The sequence below is a fragment of the Kogia breviceps genome, chromosome 4, assembly GCF_026419965.1.
Source record: "Kogia breviceps isolate mKogBre1 chromosome 4, mKogBre1 haplotype 1, whole genome shotgun sequence".
Classification (NCBI taxonomy): domain Eukaryota; kingdom Metazoa; phylum Chordata; class Mammalia; order Artiodactyla; family Physeteridae; genus Kogia; species Kogia breviceps.
Window position 1 is genome coordinate 144,452,686 of NC_081313.1, and position 21,093 is coordinate 144,473,778.

Genomic DNA, 21,093 nt, shown 5'->3' on the forward strand with positions numbered 1-21,093 from the left:
CACCAGCCCAGTGCTCACTTCCAGGCCGACAGTTCTGACCCTGCGGTCCCAGCCAAGAGGACCTGGCATATGAGGGCCCTTCACTGGCAGCTCTAGAACTGCTATATGGGAGGGGCTTGGGGCAGCGATTGGGTTGGAAGGTGGGGCTCATTTTGAAGGTATATGTTGCATGTTAGGGCAAGGTTTTTTTTTTGGGGGGGATGTAACCTGGGGGAAATGGATGGATACTGGGATGTTGTTCAAGGCCCCCCAGACATCACTTGGTCTGATATTAATGGGTTCCTTCCAATTCAAAAAGTATAACTGTATAATGCTGAAGGCTTCTGCCTGAATCTTTTGGGGTGGGGGAGGGTTGGTTGGGCATGGACTTATCTATTCTGGAGAGACTTGATTTATTCTAAAAATTTAGCAAGAATGTGGAAAGGGCAGATTTTTTAAAAAGGAAAAAAAAAAAAATCCAGAATCCCCTTTTTTCAGTCTTGGTTGTTTGCATGGCTCCCACCGGCGACAGAATGTTCTTATCGTCACCAGAGCAAACTGTGTTCAAACCTTGGAAGGAGCCTGCTAATTTTCCCAAGCTGAGATGTCGTGGGACTGATTCTCCCATACCATGACAAGGATAATCGTTTTAATTAGTAGTCTCTTCCTACTTTGCGTCTCTTTATCATTTCAATTATAGACCGGTTTCTAGGATGGCAACAGCACGTTGGCAAAACTGAAGCTGGCATCTTGCTAAATGTCATGCCCCAGCACCCCGCTCCAGCCGCAAGAGGCTTTGTACCCGTCTAGCAATCCTGCCCTGAATGGCACTAAAAACCAGCTGAGGGAGTAGGGAAGGGAGGCTGCAGAGCAGCAGGTGCCACAGCAAAAGGGAAACCAAGTCAGTGGGATACAATGAGACATTCTGTCTATTAACAAGCCAAAGTCTAGAACATAGTGAAGAAAAATGGCAAAGAATCAGTACCTGGAAAATGGGGCCCTATTGGAGGTCTGAGAAGCACAAGCAAGGTTAGGCAAGGCAGCACAGGGACACAGGGCTGTGGTTCTCCTTGGAGGACACAGACCAGGAAGGAAGGAGTGTGAATGGAGCTCAGCATGTTGAGGTCTGTCACTGAGGCAGGGATTGGGGGGTGGCCTGAGGAGGGAATGGGAAGGGGACATGGAATTTAATTAAGTGCTGATTGCGTACCCAGAAATGCACTGGGCCTCGCAGTGGGTAGCTGTTGCTGTGGCCTGGCAAATATCCTTCCTCCTTCCTCTAGACTAGTATCAAGCTTTTCCTTGGTGGGATTGACTACCCATTCCCCGTGTCAGTCCATGTGGTTATTCCAACTCTATGGTCACAGCTACTGGTTTGGAGATGGGCCTGAGATTCTCCAATGAGGGCCAGTCCCAGGACGTCTGCTGAGCTATTAGGAAAGAGAAAGCTCGCCTTCCATCGGAAATGCTGGCTGATAGGATGTAAGCCTAGAGCAACGGTGTCCGATTTCCCCATCATATAGGAGAGCCTTCCTGAGAATAAAGCCAACACAGAAGAAAACGGCACCAAGAGGGCAAGATATTCCAAACGCATTTGTTTGAGTGCTGGGTCCAGCTGTGCCTGAAGTAAGAACTCCTTCTGGGTTTTTATTATGGGAGCTGATAAATTTCCTTTTTGGTCTGAGCCAGCTGAGTATAGTTTCTGTACTTGCAAGCAAAAGAGTCCTGACTAGCTATAAAGGAAAAACACACTCCTGTGTTGGTCCCTTACTCTCAGACTACTACCATACTCAAGCACTTCTGACACCAGATATGTGGGTGTTTTTTTCTCCCACACCAAGCAATTCTCTATGACACCAGCTGGGTATCCTATAATTTAATTTATTCTGACACTCTATTCGGAGAGAACGTCAGACCCCACAGGTTAAGGGCTCAGACCCACAAGACTTTCTCCCCCCAACCCCAGTTTAGATACCAATCATAAGTCCCATGTTGTCACCTGTATTTCTGACTGACCAGCTATAAATCAGGGTTCCCGTGACCCCCATCTTGGGTTTAATAATTTGCTAGAATGGCTCACAGAACTCAGGGAAACAGTTACATTTACTGGTTTATTACAAAAGGATATGATAAAGAATAGAGATGATCATTCAGACAGAAGAGGCACAAGGTATGCGGGCAGGGGCATCCATGCCCACTCACTGTGCACCACTCTCCCAGAACCTCCACCTGTTCACCAACCTGGAAGCTCTCTGAATCCTGTACTTGTGGGGTATTTACGGAGGCTTCCTTGCATAAGGCAGGATCCATCATTAATGCAATTTCTAGGCCCTCTCCCCTTCCTGGAGGATGGGAATTGGGGCTGAAAGTTTAAACTTCTAATCATGGCTTGATATTTTTCTGGTGACCAGCCCCCATCCAGGAGTCCACCAATAGTCACCTCATTAGAACAAAATATGCTCCTATCCCTCAGAAAATTCCAAGCGATTTAGGAGCTCTGTGTATAGGAACTGAGGTCAAAGATCAAATGATAGAACAAAAGATGTTCCTAATGCTCTTATCACTTAGGAAATTAGAAGGATTTTAGGAGCTCTGTGCCAGAAGCCAGGGGCAGAGGCCAATATATATATATTCTCTATGATTTCACATTGACATATCTACTAGGAGTTAATAACAGTAGTATTCTCCATGGATCGATAAAGACTCTAAGACTCAAAGAAAGTGACTTGGTTAAGGTTTCATGGCTAGAAGTGATAAAACTGGAATCTAAGTCCGTTTCACTTCAACTGCGTATTTTCATACATCACACTGCCTCAAAGGCCCTGGGTAGCTGAGAGCTGTTGGCATCGGTGTGGGATATGGGAGCCTGGAGTCCTAGATTTCAGCTCTGTCTTTACTAGAAATGCTGCATGTGACCTGGGACATGCACCACATGTCTTGGGGCTCACTTTTCTTATATGTAAAACGAGGAGTGTAAACTAGTTGATTGCTGAAAATCTCTTCCTGCTCTAAGGAAAAAAAAAAAAAAATCAACACACCCAAGATGCTAACGGAGCCTCGTACAAATGTAATCAATTGAAACCCAGTCACAAGAGCTGCCCAAAAAGAGAAGGCTCTCACTGTGCTAAATGACAGTAACATGCAGGGGTAAAGACAGCCACCGACACGATTTCAGAGCAGCTTGGAAATGCTGGGACAAATTCCCGTCTGCGGCCCTGGCCCTGCGTGTAATCGAACTCTCTTCCTTCTCGAAAGAAAAGTCTGCTTTTATGATCTCTCGTGCCACTGACCCTTTACCCCCCTACAATGTGGATGACCCCTGCCCACAATCCTGCAGACCCAACAAATGGTTCTCCTGAAGGTAACCCTGCCCCACACCTCACAGCTTTTTCTCAGCCTGCGTATCCCTACCTGCTCTGTAGAATCTTCCCAACACCCTGACTCCCCATCTTTTCCAGAGCTCTGTCCCCTCATCACCCCTTCCCAATCTCCCCCCACGTCCCGACTGCGCCTCCTTGTTCTCTGACAACTTCTCAGCCCCTTCTGCCCCCTGTAAGCAGCCACTCCTCAAGGCTGCCTGCAGCCCACTTTCTCTCTCAGAAATCCTGATGACTCCGATGGTGCCGCCTATTATTCAAATCCTAGCATTTGTGAGACTGGTCCCTCCAGGCCTGAGCTTTGTCCCTGAGCTCTGATCCACATTCTCACTGTCCTCTTGAAACCTTCCTGGAATTTCTGCCACATCCCACCCCAAAGAGAACTCGATATGTTTCACACACCCCCAGTTCTGCGGATGGCAACACCAGACTTCCTCTCACCTGGGCTTGACACTTTGGTTCAACTTTTGGCCTCTTCTCCTTTGATGGTTACGTCTACAAGTTGCCCCACGGTTGCAAAGCTACTGGAATTCTACTTCCACAGTGTTGTAGACAGGGTGGTAGCCCCTTCCACTGCCACTGTACCTCCTGAGTCCTTCCTGAGGGGTAAATGGCTCCTCGCTGGTGTCCCACTTCCAGTTTCTTTCCTCTAAATTTAGCCCATGTACATCACGTTATCCTCCCTAAGATGCAGCTTGAAGCAGGTCACTTCTGCTTAGCCTTTCTACAACACCCCTGCCCCTGCTGCCCCGTAAAGGACAAACTCCTCACCCTGGTATCAGGCCCTCAGAAACCTGGGCCCAAACCCTCCCTATACTTCTGTTTCATGTCTTTTCCTCCACATCTCACTCCTACGGCTCCTTGGAAATGCTCGATGGTTTATCCACTCTGTGCATTTGTTTATCTTATTCTCTCTGATTCCCTACAATCTTGTAAAAGCAATCTTACTACATTGCCCTTTGATTTAAAATTCTCCAATGGCTTTCCACTGCACTTGCTAGAAAACAGAAACTCCTAAACAGGTCTACAGAGCTTTATGTGACATGCCCTTTGTGATATACTCCATCCTCCTCTAGCCCTGATTTACAGAACTCAGCCACACTGGCCTTTTTCCCTGTTCCCTGAAAGGGTCAAGCTCATTCTTCCTCCAGCTCTTCACACGGCAGCTTCCTGCTCATCCTCAGGGCTCAGCTTCAATGCATCTCCTCAGAGAGTCCATTCCTGGTTGCTGCACATTCTCCTGCTGAGCCGAGATGCGGCTGCAGAATCCTTCTCAACATACTGCTGACTCCAGGTAACCACAACCGACTGGCCAGATTTGTCAGAATTAATGATTCTGTTCGCAAGGCCTGACCCAGTCTGTTTACCCTCAGCCACTGTCATGTGAGAAAACTGAAGCCTAAAAAGGCAAAGATACTCACCTCAAATCTGAGCGTGAGTTAGCAACCAACTATTTCTACTCTTAGGTTACTGTTTTTCATTTGCACCAAACTCTTTCCTGTTTCTGGTTCCTCAAGGTGGGTGGTCCCAAAGCATGGGAAGACAGCTTCCTGGGCCCACAGGGTGTGGGAGGGAAGGCCAGGAAGGCCAGCGAATGAGGGCTCAGACGAGGTCTTAGCAATGGTGCTGCAAGTTGTCTGTCATGGCAGAGCGAGCTGTGTATCAGAGGCAGAGAAGAGCTGTTGCCATGGTGATGGACCAGCCAAAGAAGGGCTTAGGGAATAGGCTGCTAGACAAGCTGGTTCTTAAATCAGCACATTACCACATGCTTAGAAAATAAAGCCGGGTTGGGAAGAAAATCATAATTGTCACTCCCCAGTAATCGAGCTGGGTCTGAATCTAGAGAAGCAACTGGTATTTCCAAGACAGCATTTTTGGAACAAGGAATAATTTTGTCCAGCTCCTCATTCTGGGGGTACCCAGAGAAGGTTATCTGTTCAAGGTTATGTAGCAAGCTAAGCTGGGGTAGAGAAAACAGGGGAGGTAGAGGCTATGGAAAAATGGGTGTGGGGCGACTCTCCCCTTCCTCAGGGATGACTTTCTGGAGCCACAGGCCATCCTGCCCAAACATCTTCAGAGTTACTTGTAAGCACTCACCTCCAAGACCCTGCCGCTGATGTATCGGTCACAAGTCTCACACTTAATGCCAAACTGGGAGTGGTAGTCAGACTCGCAGTATGGAACACCATCCCTGCAAGAGGAAATCCACACAGGAAGAGGAAGTCAGGGGGGTTTACGGGGGTGTCACGTGGTGCTTCCCAGACCTGCAGCCAACTGTGACTGGGCCAAGATTAGAAGCACTCAGGGAGCTGTTAAAGATGCAAATTCCTCAGACACCCTTCAGATATGCAAAATCAGACAATTCCTGGGATGGGGGGATGCCAGGGAATCTGCATCTTGACAAACTCCCTGAGCGTGCCTGGGAACCACCGGTCTGCTGCTGGCTGTGAGTGTCCCTTTTCCAGTCTCCTTCCTCTCCCTCCCCACAAATTCTCCAGACCTACTTTTTCCTTTACCCCAAATGGCTCTTTTAAAAATTCATTTAAAAAATAAAATTTTATTTTATTTAGAATAGGTAATATTTGCATTTGGCACATTATAGAGGCACAAAGGGGATGGTCTTTACCCCCCTCTCAGCCTCTCCCAGTTTTCCTTCCAGGAGGTCATCAATATGATCAGTCATCTGATTGTGCCCCTAGATCAGTAGAAAACAGGAACCCCCTCTCCCCGACCACCTCCTAAGTGCTCCATTCTTGCCCAGTGCTGATAACTTATTGGGCAGTAATAAGATTACTGTTAGTTATTCTTATACAACCTCCTACTACTAATAGCCATTGATATTTACTGCTTGGTGTGTGCCAGGCCCTCTGAGGGCGTCTTACATAGGTTATTTAATCTAATGCTTGCAGCAGTCCTATGAGGTTGGAATTATCAGTCTCCCCACTGTATGGATGAGAAAACCCAATTCAGATGACCTAGAGCTGGTTCAAACCCAGATGGTCTGGTTTCTCCCAGGTTGTCATGAGAATTAAAGGACATGGTTCCAGCGTGTCCCAGGGCTCAGCACAGCGCCCGGCCTACAGTAAGTACTTGGCAAATGGCAGCTAGGGGAATCGCCATGATTGCTGAGACGGGGGTCTTCAAGGAGGACGTTTGGGGCTCAGCTTTCAAGGGCCCATGTGGAGATGGTTGGAGCATCAAAGAGCTCAGCCCTGCTCCAGTCCTGCCTAGCTCTAAGGACCAGATCTGATGACATCTCTCTGAAGTGCTGATGCCATCTTTCGTACGTAACAGAACTTGCTCACACACACAGAGGCCAAAAGAACGGGCATGTCCAAGCTGCTGCCCTGCGGGCACTGCTAGGAGCCCACCCTGGGCAGCAGAGCCGTCAGTGCTTCCTGAAGGAGAGTTGACAATGAGGACCCGTGCTCAGCAAAGTCACCAGGTGAGACTGTTGTTTGTGGGTCCACGAGACAAGCTTCCCCCCCTCCCCCAACCCTTCCACACTGTGTGGGGATGGGAGGGTGACCCTGCAGGGGGATAGTCATTTGTCAGGAGGTGGGGACAACAGCCAGCAAAATTTGGGTGTAAATACCAACACCTCCTAATTTGGACCCATGAGGTTGTGAGGCCTTTGGGAGTTTGAAATATACATGATTCCAAAAAGAGGCAGATGGTAAAAATCAACATTTACCAGGTACTGATTAGGTACAAAGCATAGATCTCTGAGCCCTGACACAACCCTATGAGGCAGGTCTTCTTCTTAGCCCTGTTTTTATAAATGAGGAACCTGAGACTCAGAGAAGTTGAGTCTCTTGCTGAGGTCAAGTGGGCTGGGCTTCTAACCTGGGCATCAACGCCACAGCCAGAGCCTCTAAGCATCTGACACTCTGCTGGCAGATGGATGAAGAGCCCAGAATCCAGCTGCAGAGGCCCAAGGCATGGTGGGCAATCTGGGCTGGACCTGCTTGCGAGGAGCTCTGAGCAAACCCTTACTCCCCCAGAGAATTTGGACTTAGGCTCACAAACTCAAGGACTCCTGGCTGGCGACTCACCAAGGGCACTCCTTACTTGGCAGGCACAGAGATGCATGCTAAACTCCACTAACATGGCCTTCAGAGCTCTCGGGGCTGTGACCTCAACTCAACCTCTGCAGCTTTGGACTTCACCTGTGCAAACACCCGAGTTCCCACAAACAGGATGGATGCATCCAGCACCTCCTTGCCCTTGCCCAGGCTGGGCATTCTGCCTACAAGCTTCCCTTCTCTACATTTTCAAATCTTATACCCCTTTTTAAGGTCTGGCCCAAATATCACCATCTTCCATAAAGCTCTCATATATTCCAGATTCCACTTCTGCTAGTTAGAAGTGAATAGTCACAGCCCTTCACTTAGACCTCTGACACAGACAAGGGTCGTCTAGCTAGCACCCATCTCCCTTTCTGCCAGCAGCAGTACCTCGCCTGGGTTTTCCTGGGAACCACCCCTTCGCACTCGCAGTTACAAAGAACTCACAAACAGCTGCTCTCTGGCTCGAGGGTTGAGATCCTCCTGGCCAGTGATTGGTCAAGAATGGGCATGTGACCCAGCGGTGGCCAAATCAGAGGCAGCTGTGGGACTTTTGCTGGAGTTCTTGGGAAAGAAGCCTCTCTCTCTCTGCCAGGTTTGCGAAGCTGCTAGAATGAAAGCCTGGAGCTGTTGGTGATCATCTTTGCTACCATTTGGGGAGGGCCTGCTTGAGAATGAAATAAATGCAGAGGAAGGTAAAGCTGAGAGGGAGAGAGAGAGACACTTCTGAAGTGCTAATGACATCTTTAAGCCCTTGGATTCATCCATGCCAGAAGCCAGAATGCCACTGGCCTTCCCATTTCTATGAGTCAATAAACTCCCATTTTTGCTTTTTAAGGGAGTTTGAGTTGGGTTTTCTGTCACTTATGATTGGAAAGGTCTTAAAGAACAACTTCTCTTGAGCTCTCAATCACATATCCCCTGGAGGAGTTTCTTATGTATATAGCTTATCTCTCTTATTTTTTGATAGCAAAAACCATGCATGCTACAAATTTACATGCTCGCTGTGTCCTAGCATCGGGCCAGAGGCGATACCTGAGAAGTGTCTGGATCATAAAGTGTCAAAGCTGTGAGGGTCTGGGGCCCTAATTTTTTCTAGGTACTTGAGTATGTAAATGTGGTCACAAGGGCCTAGCACAAGGGGGCTTGTCTAATGCTCAGTGTGCAGGCTGGGCCATCTTTCCTGACAACTGTGTGTCCATCATCTCATCTCAATTCATTCAACAACTGTATTGTTGACTATGGGTTGGGCATTGTGCTACACGAAGCAGAGAATTAAACAAGTCCTGCCCTGGTGAGGACAGACACTAAATATAATCATTGGAGCAAATTACTTACTGCCTGAGACTCAGTTTCTACAGGTTTTCAAGTGGGGATAAATATCTCATGGGGGTAGTCATGGGACTTAATGAGATAATTTGTGCACAGCAGTTAGTACATTCCCTGTCCACAATAAAAGCTCAATAAATGGTAGCTAGTATTATTAACCTTACTAAAAAGTTAACATGGATAAATATACAATTGCAAATGGTGTTGGCCTGTATGAAGGAAAAGAATAGGGTAGAATGAGGCCACCTCTGAGGAGAGGCTGTGGGACCTGAGACCAGAAGGAAGGGAGGAGCAAGCATGTGCAGAGCACATAAGAGCATATGAGGCAGAGGAAGCACCGTGTGAGGGCCCAAGGTGGGTGGGGTGCTGTTTGCGGCCAGAGTGTGGTAGCTGGATGGAAACGGAGGGAGACGCTGCCAGGGACTCAGGCAAGGGTCACATGCAGCCAGGTCAGGGAGCATGCAGAGGCCAGGCGGGCAGGGCGGGGAGGGGGAGAAACCCACTTGCTGATGTACTCCCCGGTGAGGATGATGCTGCAGGTCTGGCATTTGAAGCAGCTGACGTGCCACTGCTTGTCCAGAGCCAGGAGTGACTGGCCATGCTTGATCTCCTCCTTGCACCCAGCGCAGTCTGCAAAGACAAGAGGATGTGCTGAGCAAAGCATCCTGGGCCCCTGGAACCCTGCCATCATCGCACACCTGAATCAAGGAAACCCCTCCTGGAACGCCAGCTTTTCCACAACTGCTCCCACCCTGGCACTGGCACCCGTCGAGACTCTGCCAGGTGAGGGAAAGGCCAGCGGAGCCCTGGCCTCTTGACAAGTGGTCTTGGTGTGAGGGAGAAAGAAAGACCTCCCAGGGCTCCTCCAGAAAGTCCCCTGCTGGTCATCCTGACAACTGTTCATCCAGAATGGACCCTGCACTGCTTCTGCGCTCGAGCTGCTAACTAAGCTCATGCAAGTCTCTGTGACCCAGGGACCTGCAGCATCAGTGTCACCTGGGAGCTAGAACTGGGCAGCAATGTGAGCCCCACCCAGATCGACTGAATTTTGATTTTTAATGATTTTATTTTTATTGAAGTATACTTGATTTACAATGTGCTAGTTTCACGTGTACAGCAAAGTGATTCAGTTACATATATATGTATATATATTATGTATATATTATCTCTCTCTTTCTCTCTCTCTATATATATAATATGTCTTTTTCAGGTTCTTCTCCATTATAGGCTGTTACAAGATACTAAATATAGTTCCCTGTGCTATACAGTAGGTCCTTGTTGCTTATCTATTTTATGTATAGTAGTGTGTACCTGTTAATCCCAAACTCCTAATTTATCCCCCTCTTTCCCCTTTGTTAACCATAAGTTTTTTTATGTCTGAGTCTGTTTCTGTTTTGTAAATAAGTTCATTTGTATCATTTTTCTAGGTTCCACATATAAGTGATATCATATGATATTTTTCTTTCTCTGCCTGATTTACTTCACTTACTATGATAATCTCCATGTCCATCCATGTTGCTGCAAATAGCATTATTTCATTCTTTTTTATGGCTGAGTAATATTCCATTGCATATATATATATATATATATATATATGTATATATATATATATACACACACACACACACACCACATCTTCTTTATCCATTCATCTACTGATGGACATTTAGGTTGCTTCCATATCTTGGCTATTGTTAATACTGCTGCAATGAGCATTGGGGTGAATGTATCTTTTTGAATTCATTTTCTCCAGATATATAACCAGGACTGGGATTGCTGGATCATATGATAGATCTATTTTTAGTTTTTTGAGGAACCTCCATACTGTTCTCCATAGTGGCTGCACCAATATACATTCCCACCAACAGTGCAAGAGGGTTCCCTTCTCTCCACACCCTCTCCAGCATTTATTGTTTGTAGACTTTTTGATGATGACCATTCTGACTGGTGTGAGGTGACACCTCATTACAGTTTTGATTTGTATTTGTCTAATGATTAGTGATTTTAAGCATGTTTTCATGTGCCTGTTGTCCCTCTGTATGTGTTCTTTGGAGAAACATCTATTTAGGTCTTCTGACCATTTTTCAATCGAATTGTTTGTTTTTTTGATGTTGAGCTGTATGAGCTGTTTATGTATTTTGGAAATTAAGCCCTTGTCACAGACCAACTAAATTTTATCAAGATCTCCAAGCACAGTAGAGTTTCGCTCAATGGCAAGGCCCTTTTTGTGATTTGTGTGTTTTGTGGTTAAATCTATCTTCTTGCCTAGCACCGTGCTCAGCACATAGTTAAGAACTCAGAGCAGACTTGCTGAATAAGCGTGAATGAGCAGGCCTCATAGCACTCAGGCAAAGGACAGAACTTACCACACACACCTCCTCCCCAACATGATTCTATACCAAACATTTGTCTTCCCAAGTAGCAAGGATTAAAGAGTCTGATGAGATCGTTCCAGAGCGGAAAGGTGCCCTTGCTCTCCGTTCCCCTCACCCTGGACTGTGCACTGGGGCCAATATTGAATGTAGGGGGGCCCAGAGTCTGCCTGTTGCTCGATCCGTGTCTGCGGAGGGGCAGGAAATGGAGGCAGCGTCCAAGATACTTGGGAGATGTGGGGAATTCAGGCCTAGCCGACCGGATGTCCCACTCTGGAGGAGGAAAGGGTCATGGTACAAAGTTTACCAGAGGACAAGCCTGCCTCCTGGCACCAAAGCAAATGCATACTTGGGAGCAGTGGCGAGAAAAGAGACGGCGTATCGAGTTGGGAGAGGCTGGCTGAAGCTCTCACATCCAGCTGGGAGCCTCTGTCCTAGGAGAGGAGATGAGGTGTCCATGTGTCTAGGAAGTGGGTGTGCCCAGCAGGCTGTGGGGAGGGTCTGGGCCCTGATGAAGTGTGTGTACGAGGCAGCTCCCACAGTCCGCGCCTCTTGGCCACACAGTGCCTTTCTAACGTCTCTTGGCGCAAGCTGCGGGCAGGAAGGTCTCCCATTGCAAAATGCTTCAAGTCCCAGTCCTTCAAATGGGGGCTGAGAGAATAGTTTTAGGATTTCTTTTCTCCTGGGATAAGTCTACCCCACCCCATCCTGATCATCACAGTCTTCAGAATGTCATAGTTTAGAGAGGTCAGGTACCCCCTCCTCTTTTATAGACAGATGGCTTCTGAAGTGACTTGCCCATGCTCCGAACAGTAAAACCCAAGGGCTCAAGCATCTGGTCCAGCTTTCTAGGCCACAAATGCTGACCTTGTGTCTCTGTGGGCCTCATTGATAGGGTCAAATGATTCCACAGGGGCTCAGAGTTCACAGAGCATTTGGCCAAAGTCCCACCCAATGCAGGAATCTACATTCTCAACAGGGGTGGGCACCTTCCTCTGTGTCATCGCTTCCAGGGGTGAGCAGCTCACCCCCTCTTGAGAAAGTCCACTTTGCCTTTGTACAGGTAAGATTGTCAAGACTACCTTTTTTTCTTCTTCTTCGTCTTCTTTTTTTTTTTTTTTTTTGCCTGCCCCAGGTCTTAGTTGCGGCATGTGGGATCTTAGTTGCACCATGCATGTGGGATCTAGTTCCCTGACCAGGGATAGAACCCAGGTCCCCTGCATTGGGAGTGCAGAGCCTTAACCACTGGACCACCAGGGAAGTCCCGTGACTGCCTTTTTTATATGGAGCTGATTCCTGACTCCTTGTGACACCCCCTATTTTATGCAACCAAGAATAATCTACCTCTTCCCCCACGTCTGTTTCTTCAAATATTTAATGATAACTATAGTTTTTCTCTTCTCCTTTATCCCTTGCACGTCACTCTTCCTTGCTTGACATGGTCATTCACTGAGCAAATTTACTTGTAGATTCCATGGAGATAGACATGTTACTAGCCAACACCACCACTGTCTATCTTTGCAATAAACCTTATTTGAAGAGCTGTATCCTTTTGTGGCCACAAAAGAGATGAGTTCCATCTCTTTAAGTTGCAGTGACACATCTGAGATGAATTGGCACCTTGACCTAAAATTTAGGAGATAGTACAGTGTAGTGGTTAGAGTTTGAGCTGAGAGGTTAGAGTGAGTGGAGAGAGGCTGGCCGAGGGGAGAATCCCAGCTCCCCAGCTGACTAGTTGTATGACCTCAGCTTCCTCATCTGAACATCTTCCTTACAACACTGCTGTGAAGATGAACTGAAGTCAGGCCTGGAAAGACTTTGCACAGTGCTTGGCATGTATGTACCCCAAGAGTGGTTGCTATCATCATTATCCCATATTCTCATGTTTTTAACTCATACTCTGTGCATTATCCAATCTCTGATATGAGGTCAGAAGCAATATTCCTGATGTAGGGAAGGCCTGCTGATTCCTCCTGAGAATTCTGGCATACCTGCTCCACATGGCTTTTCTTTTCATGTTATACTGCTGATCCTCCACTGTACTGGTTTCATATTTATCAGGACCTTTTCCTCCCTCTTCTTTCAACTTTCACTCTTGGCCACTCAGTGGAGCCTCAAACACCCCATCCGGCAGGCCGGGTCTGGTGTAATAAGCAGGGTCAGGAAAACCACACCCTGTTCCAAGTTGGATTCTGCAGAGCCAGCTGTCCACTCCATTCCTCATACATTCCTCTTTACTCCAAAATTACAACCTTCAGCTGGCAGAAAGTATGATGCCACCACTTGTTCCTCCTAAATCCCTCAGTTTACTGGAGGTTCTAAAGACCCCAGACAACTATTTTTAGTTTTTTTGACTGTGTCATTCATTCCACTTAGATCAGCAAAAATAAGTGGGTTTGTGAGTCACAGCAAGCTCCCCACCTTGTTTTAGGCAACTAATCCAGGGAGACAGGACCCTTCCTATTAGCAAGTCATGTCTCTGGTATAGGGTGTTAAGGAAATAGGCTCCAAAGCCAGACTGCCTGGGCTCACATTCCAGTTACATTACCATTATCTGAGTGACTCTGGGCAAGTCATTTATGCTGTTTGAGTCTTAGTTTTCTCATCTAAAAACCATTACTCTTATCTCCCTCAAAGAGTTATTATAATGATTAAATGAGATGTTATATATAGAAAACTTAGTGCAGTGCCTGACAATAGTAATGGCCAATCAATGTTAGCAATGGTGATGGTGGTGGTTTTGGTAGTGATGGTGGTGGTGCTACTGCTGCTGATTCTTCTCAGTGAGGTCTGTGCAGTGCCTGGCAATAGTCACAATCAATCAGTGTTAGCAGTGGTGATGGTGGCATTGGTGATAGTGGTGCTCATGATGATGGTGGTGGTGATTGTGAAGATGGTGGTGGTGGTGGGGGGGGCGATGCTACTTCTGCTCCTGATTCTTCTTGGTGAGATCTGTGAGGAAACATTTCTTCCGCCTGTGATAAGTAATACAATTTTTTTCTCTTGACAGTTCCTAACTATTCTTCTTGATCTCTTTTGAGTAGATACTGCTCCTGCTTTTCTAGAATGTCTTTACATTCCAGGGATGAAACGTCACACTCCGGTAGCTCAAAAATACAGCAAGTTTTCCTGCTTTCATATTCCTTCTCCATGATATGTTCTTCACCTTAGCACTCTCTTGAATCTTGTTTTAGTTCCCTCCATTCCTTGGGGAACTAAGCAGACCTTCCAACTTCCCCTCAAGTCAGGAGGCTGCCTTGCGTTTGCAGCATGGACAATGACCACCTTTGGGGAGAAAACATTTCTATGAAACATATGCCCTGTAGATCCACACATTGATGTCTAGACTTCATGAGTAACAAGACGAGCCATGATCCTACGCATCCCCCCGGAGACTGCCCACGTGCTCCCTCGCTCTTCTGTACTCACTCTTCCTCACCTTCTTCACCTCCTGATCTGCAGAGTTATGGTGGACACAGCCTCTTCTTGTGGACATGCTCCCATGCAGGACTCCTGCACTTAGCTGAGGAAATCTCCCACCTGTTTGAGATTCCCCAAGGCACACAGTACATGCAATACAGGCTGAGTGAAGTAATAGCAGATTCAGGAATTTTTTTTTTTTTTTTTTTTTGCGGTAGGCGGGCCTCTCCCTGCTGTGGCCTCTCCTGTTGCGGAGCACAGGCTCCGGACGCGCAGGCCCAGCGGCCATGGCTCACGGGCCCAGCCGCTCCGCGGCATGTGGGGTCTTCCCGGACCGGGGCACGAACCCGCGTCCCGTTCATCGGCAGGAGGACTCTCAACCACTGCGCCACCAGGGGAGCCCCAGATTCAGGAATCTTATTCTCAGTTCTCCTTTGGTATGTTTCCTAGACCAAACCTCCAAGACAACAAAATCCCTCACTTTATATTTAGACAGCATTTTACACACTATGACATATGTTAAGTTTGATTCCCGAATACTGATACATTTGCTTTCCACAAAGTTGGGTAAACTGAGCCACAGGGAGGCTACATGATGGCTGTGCATTCACACAGAAGGATGGCAGCCTCCTGACTCCAGCCGGCTTCCCTCTATGAACTCACACGTGGTCCCACTGGCGTCTGGGCGCCTTGGCAGCATTAGCCATGGCGCTGTGGTCCTGCATCTCAGCCTTGCTGTCATTCTGGATGATGCTTTCAAGGAGTTATGAAGGATAACAGTGTGTGCACTCAGCCACCTCAAGATGGAAACCTGATCAGAGCGGCAAATTGTTCTTGAGCCCCACTGAAGGAAGATACTGATGGGAGCAGATCTGATTCAACTGAAAGAAAGGAAGGGCTAGGGAGGGAGCCTCCCCACTGGCTGCCATGCTAATGGAGCCCCCGGGAGCTCAGCCCTGCTGACTTGAGGTATTCTGCGCTCGCCCTCCTCAGCTGGACACAGCCTCAGCATGCTGACTCTGCTGGTGCCATGGCCAACAGCCCCCACACCACACAGTGATGCCGCACAAGACGCTAATGGGCTTTCATTGATTTTGCCGACAAGGCCAGTGAGAGTGTCACGTAACATGAAAGAATGCCGGAGCTTAGCTTGGCTTACCGAGACCCAGGGGGCTGTGTCCATGTGTGTGGGCACATGCAGTCAGTGGCCTGACAAGGGCATCTTGGAACAGTGATTTGGATATCTTACGGCTAGACACGTTTGAATGGAATGCACATTCCACAAATCAGAATGACTGTTCCAAGGCACTACTGATCCTCAGTTCCCCCCAACTCCCAATCTATGTTTTGGTGATAGACTGTGACCTTTACGATGGCCTGCCAAGTGTTCCCCTCATTCCTAGACAGTAGTTCTCAGTCTTAGGAGCAGCGAATGAATCACCCAAGAAGCTTATTAAGATTGTAGATTTCTAGGTCCCATTCCTAGAAGTCCAGAGTGGGCCCAGAAATCTGTATTTTTATCAGTCCTGCAGTGAAGCTGATGTCACGGTCCACAGAACACACCCTAAGGGACACTAGCACAGCCCTTGTAGTCTTCTCTCATATTCCCTCTTTTGTTAAGATACGTCTGCATATGCTTCTTTAGTGGAGTCTGTAAAAATTGACAGCCACTGGTGGAAAACACTTGATCAGCTCTGTTGGGATGCCCTTGGGAGCGTGGACCAGAGGGGAGATAAGGAGCCCTGCTCATCCCAGGAGAACCATCTAAGTGGCCAATACATGGCATAGGCCATCCCTGTTTATAGTTGGGCAGCCTGTTTTCCCTGCGTATGTGCTTTGGGAAGTTTGTGAGTCTGGGCTGTGTGCCAACTGGGTCATGCTTCAGGAGTCCTCCAGGGTGGGAACCTCCCCCACTTCCCTCCAGGCTGCAGAAGCAGTTAGCGAAGCTGGGACAGGAGAGCCCTGGGAGATGGCACTCGTGGATGGCGACGTGCCCCTTGGGGAGGACTCACGGCTTGGTCCACGGATCTTGATGGGCTTACTGCTCGTCATGGACTGGGAGCATGTCTGACACAAACATTCCTTCCCGCTGAAGGTCACCTTGTCTCCAATGGGGAAGGGCTTCCTGCAAGAGGGATGAAGGAGAAATTCAACACCACCACTCCAGAGGGTTCTGTGTCTACACGTGACTTGACAACACATGTGCTTGAAGACCCTTGGTAGCACACACAGCACACATAGAGCACCAGGTACATTCAAGTGCTGTTCACGGGGCCAGGCTAAACCACTCAGTTAGGGCCAGGACCGGAACTGGAGACTCAGTTGGGCCATTTACATGATTTTTAAACACTGGGCAAATCATGACACTTATTTGGGCTTACATTTCTCTTCTATAATGAAGAGGCTAAAAATGTCTCAGAGGTACTTCCTCTTCCTGGAAGGACTTCTTCCATCCCAACTTGACCTATCCCCTCTATGTCAGGAAGAACTCATTCAACTCCCCAACTTGCCAAAATTTCCTTCTTTCACTCCACAGGAAGTTTAGACGTCCTCAAAGAACCTCTTCCTCTGCTTGCCTGCATTTGCGCAGTTTGAGTTCCACAGCTCAGGGGCTCAAGCACGTCATGTCCTGCCTCCCTAACTAAATATAAAGCGCATAGAACCCTTAGCACCGCTGATCCCGTTAAACAGCAGCTCTCGCTCATGCGGTTTGGGATGCCTGTTAATACGGACTCTGAGCTCATGCCCCCGTAAGCCTGCAGTGGCTCCACTGCCCTTACACTGGCAACGTGAACAGTGGAGGGAGTGCCAGGCAGAGAGGGGAGCCGTGTTCTCATCACAGCCCAGGCACTGACTCATGGTAAAAGGACCCGGCGTGACCCTGGGAAGGTGCCTGTTCTCCATGGGGCTTCACAAAACCTCCACTTTAGACCAGTCTGTGCAAACTCCCAATGGTTCTGGGATTCCAGGTCTTAAGGGTTGGATGAATGAATGCATTCCACTGGGTGATCATATTTTCTTATGCACTGTGTCGTTAGTCTCAATCAGAAACTCTAACTGGTTAGTTACTCTAACTGGTAAAAAAGAGGTGGTTATTTTACGAGGAGAATAATTAATCTATAAATGACTTTCCCAATTCAAAAATGCATACATATCCTCCAATTGTGCTTTACTTATGACTTAATCAGAGCAGTCCATTAAATTTTAACATATCTGTGGGCAGGGTTGAGGTTTTCTTAATTTTTTCATCTCCTTAATATGGTGCTTAGCATACACTGGGCCCTTAAGGTACATTTGCTAAGTTAACAAGTGATGGGGATGCTGAGGGTGGGGAGGAGGGAAGGGGTGAGCTTTCCATCACCTATCAGAGGTCTTGAGAGGCTAGATAATGATCATTATGATAATGAAGAGAATAATAAAAGTGGACACAATTTGGTACCAGTCATTGAGATAAGGTCTCTCTGCATGTACCATCTCATTTATCTTCATGGAAACCCAATGAAGTTGGACTGGCTTTGAGGTCGATTCACCAACGAAGCTGAGGCTTATAGGGGCGGGGTCACCTGCTAGGGTCATGGAGGAAGGCTATAAACAGATATCCCAGTACCGCATGTGGCTGAGGGTGTGAGAGCCTGAGCCAGATACATGGATTCCAAACTGAGTTTTGAGAGGCCACGACCCTCAGTGGTTCCCTCAGGGCCTTTTGTTGGGAAGCGGGAGGCTGAGTGTTGGGGCTCAGATCCTTACGCTGCCTTCATCTCGGGACAAACTAGTGTTTTATACTAGATCACGTCTGACAAACAGGATTCAGCCACTAAATGTCTGAAAACCACTGGCCTGTCAGGTCCTTCCAGCCCTGAGATTAGAGGATGCAAGGGTCCAGCATAAAGCCGAGTAAGCCCCAGATCTTCCTGGGAAAGGCCATTTCTTCCCTTCTGCAAGATCCCAGGCAGAGGGTCCCCATCCCCACTGGCCTCCTGCTCACCTGCACAAGCTGCACACAAAGCACTTGGGGTGGTAGGTGCGGCCCAGCGCAGAGATGACCTCGCCCGTGATAAAGTCCCGGCAGCTGTCACAGCGGGTGCCGTAGAGTTGCTGGTAGTCCTGGGTGCAGATGTACTCCTGGTTCTTGAAGAAGAAGCCTGACTGAGCCAGGCCACAGCCACACACTTGGGGAAACAAGGCGGGAAACAAAGGCAGGTGAGTCCAGGGAGGGTCTGCAAGCAGGAGGTTCTCGCTGGGGACAAGGCTGCTGTCTGACTCAGTCATTAAGTGGCCAGAGAATGGTGACGCATGGGACCTCATGGGCCTTTGGGGCCAGCGCTCCTTAAAGGATGGCTTGAAGACTACTTGCATCAGAATCACCTGGCGGGCTTCTTCAGATGCAGCTGCCTGGACCTGAATCAGACTCCCTCGGGTTGGAGCCCAGGCATCTGCATTTTAGCACACTCCCCAGCTGATCCTGACGCATGCTGAGACCACGCATGCTATACAATCCTCTCAAAACATGGAGGAAAAGTTTAAAGCCACGTGGCTCACGCAATGCAATGCAGCTGGTGGTATCATGAATTTGATGAAAGAATCATTCAGTTAAAAATGTCCTGGGCATTTCCTACGTGCGTGAGTCTGTGCTAGGTGGAGACAAGTTAGGATGGCAATGGGATGTATGATTTGAAGATTATAATCCAGCTTCACCGTAGCCATAAAAGGTAGATCTGTCCCCAGGCAGGAATGATAAAACACAATCCTTGAACTCCGAAGAGCTAACAATGGATGCAGAGGGAAGACCACATAGAACATACATCAGTGGGGTCAGGCCATGGGCTGGTGTAGGCAGCAAGTGCTGTGAGTGGGAGGAAATCAATGAAGGCTTTCTGGAGGAGGTAGAACCTAAGTTGAAGTGAAGGAATGGAACGAGCTAAAGCACAAAGGCAGGAAACTGCTGGTGATAATTGTGTGGAGATGGGGCTAGGGTAAGGGTGGTGTTTTTAGAGAGTGGAAGGCAATATTACAGGAAAATATTGCCAGGCCAGTTGGAGGAAGAGAGGCCAAGTCCAGTTTAAGACGTTTAGGCTTTGTGGGAAACTAGGAAGCCATGGATGTTTTTTCCCCTAGTTTTTAAAATCTTAAATTATTCTGAAAAATCTCAGACATATACAACAGTAGAAAGAAGATTATAATGATTCCCCATTACCCAGCTGCAGAAATGATCAACTGCACTGATGACTTCTGAACACAGAGGCAACATGATTTCATAAGGTACTTTATATAAAGTCCTTTGGGATATCCTTGTGGACAATATGAAGTAATATAGGGCAGATAATAGAAGAGCAGGTGGATATAATTATAGGTGTCGGAACAACTGAATCCTGTGGGACTCCCCTCCCCCAAATGACTTAGAAACGTGGGAAATGAGATTTCCCTCTGAGAGTTAAGTTATGAAATGAACACATAATGGGAAAAGCAGAAAGAGGCTAAGTTTCTTCCAAGAGACTGAATGACTCTTAGGGCCACCAGAACTGCTGAGTTTATTGATCCAGCTAAAGCAAGGATGGGTCAGCCAGGAAGCAGCTGGTCAGCAATCAGAGGAAGGCCCCTGGAGAGCTCATTCAAATCCCAAGACCAGCTCCCCTTGTTCTGAGTCTGACAGTTTGACTTTCTACATAGGTTGCCTTTGTGAGAGAAGCAGCTGATCAGGGCAATATGATCTAGTACAACAGAGAGTTACAGCTCGTCTATGTTAATAAACAGACACTCGGGTTTTACATGTCGGTTTCCCAAAGATGTGGTTAGCATGACTGAGCCTTACCAAGAGTGATCCACGGTGAGGAAGCCAACAAGATGGTTTCCAAGCCTTTAAGTGCGAGGACCTGGCCTGGACTGGGTGACATCACCCCAGTAAATACTCTCTTATCTTTAACAAGGAATGTTGTTTTGCAAAAGCAGCCAGGTTAAAAGTAGGAGGGACTTCTAGGTGAATGTCAGAAGTATTTTGCAAGTGTTTGTTCACTCTGCAGGCCAGAGGTAGGCTCCAAGGGCCAAGGTTAGGGAGGAGGGCGGTTCCAAATGTCACAGCACCAGGGGAAACGGTCTAGGACCATGAGAGACTCTGCTCTGGGAGTCAGACCACCTGGGCTATCTAACTCTCTAGGTGACAATGAACTTGGTCCTCTGTTGTCTGGGGCCTCTGTTCACTACTGTGTAAAGAGCAGAAACTGGACAAGAAATGACCTGAGATTTTCTTCTGACACTGACATCCTGTGAGTCCAGGAGAAGGTAGGGCTGACTATATGCCTAAACGTTTTAAATTCCATGTGAGGTAGAGCTGGCAGCCACTGGAGACCACCCCTGCAGAGAGGCAGGGCTTATGAGTAGAAGTGGTGCTGGTGGTGGTGGTAGGTGGGGAAGGGTCCAACTTTTATCAGGCTTCATGAAAACTCATCACATCAAACAATGCCTGGTCTGGAAGGCAGGCAAGGCCAGAGAACAGGCTGTTCTGGGATGTGCAGGTGGCAGATCAATTGACTTCATGGCTGTGGAATTAGTCAG

General features: G+C 47.8%; 1 protein-coding gene across 15 annotated transcripts in view; it reads right to left on the bottom strand.

The window, feature by feature from the left end:
• The window catches only part of ABLIM3 (actin binding LIM protein family member 3), a 181,607-nt gene that overhangs the window by 54,989 nt on the left and 105,525 nt on the right, over positions 1-21,093 (bottom strand). For all 15 annotated transcript variants that reach the window (XM_067032124.1, XM_067032118.1, XM_067032129.1 and 12 more), the window contains 4 exons: positions 18,530-18,713; positions 16,557-16,669; positions 9,256-9,382; positions 5,454-5,547 (listed from right to left, as the gene is read on the bottom strand). In XM_067032124.1, coding sequence (XP_066888225.1) covers positions 5,454-5,547; positions 9,256-9,382; positions 16,557-16,669; positions 18,530-18,713 — 518 coding nt within the window. The remainder of the gene's footprint in view (positions 1-5,453; positions 5,548-9,255; positions 9,383-16,556; positions 16,670-18,529; positions 18,714-21,093) is intronic.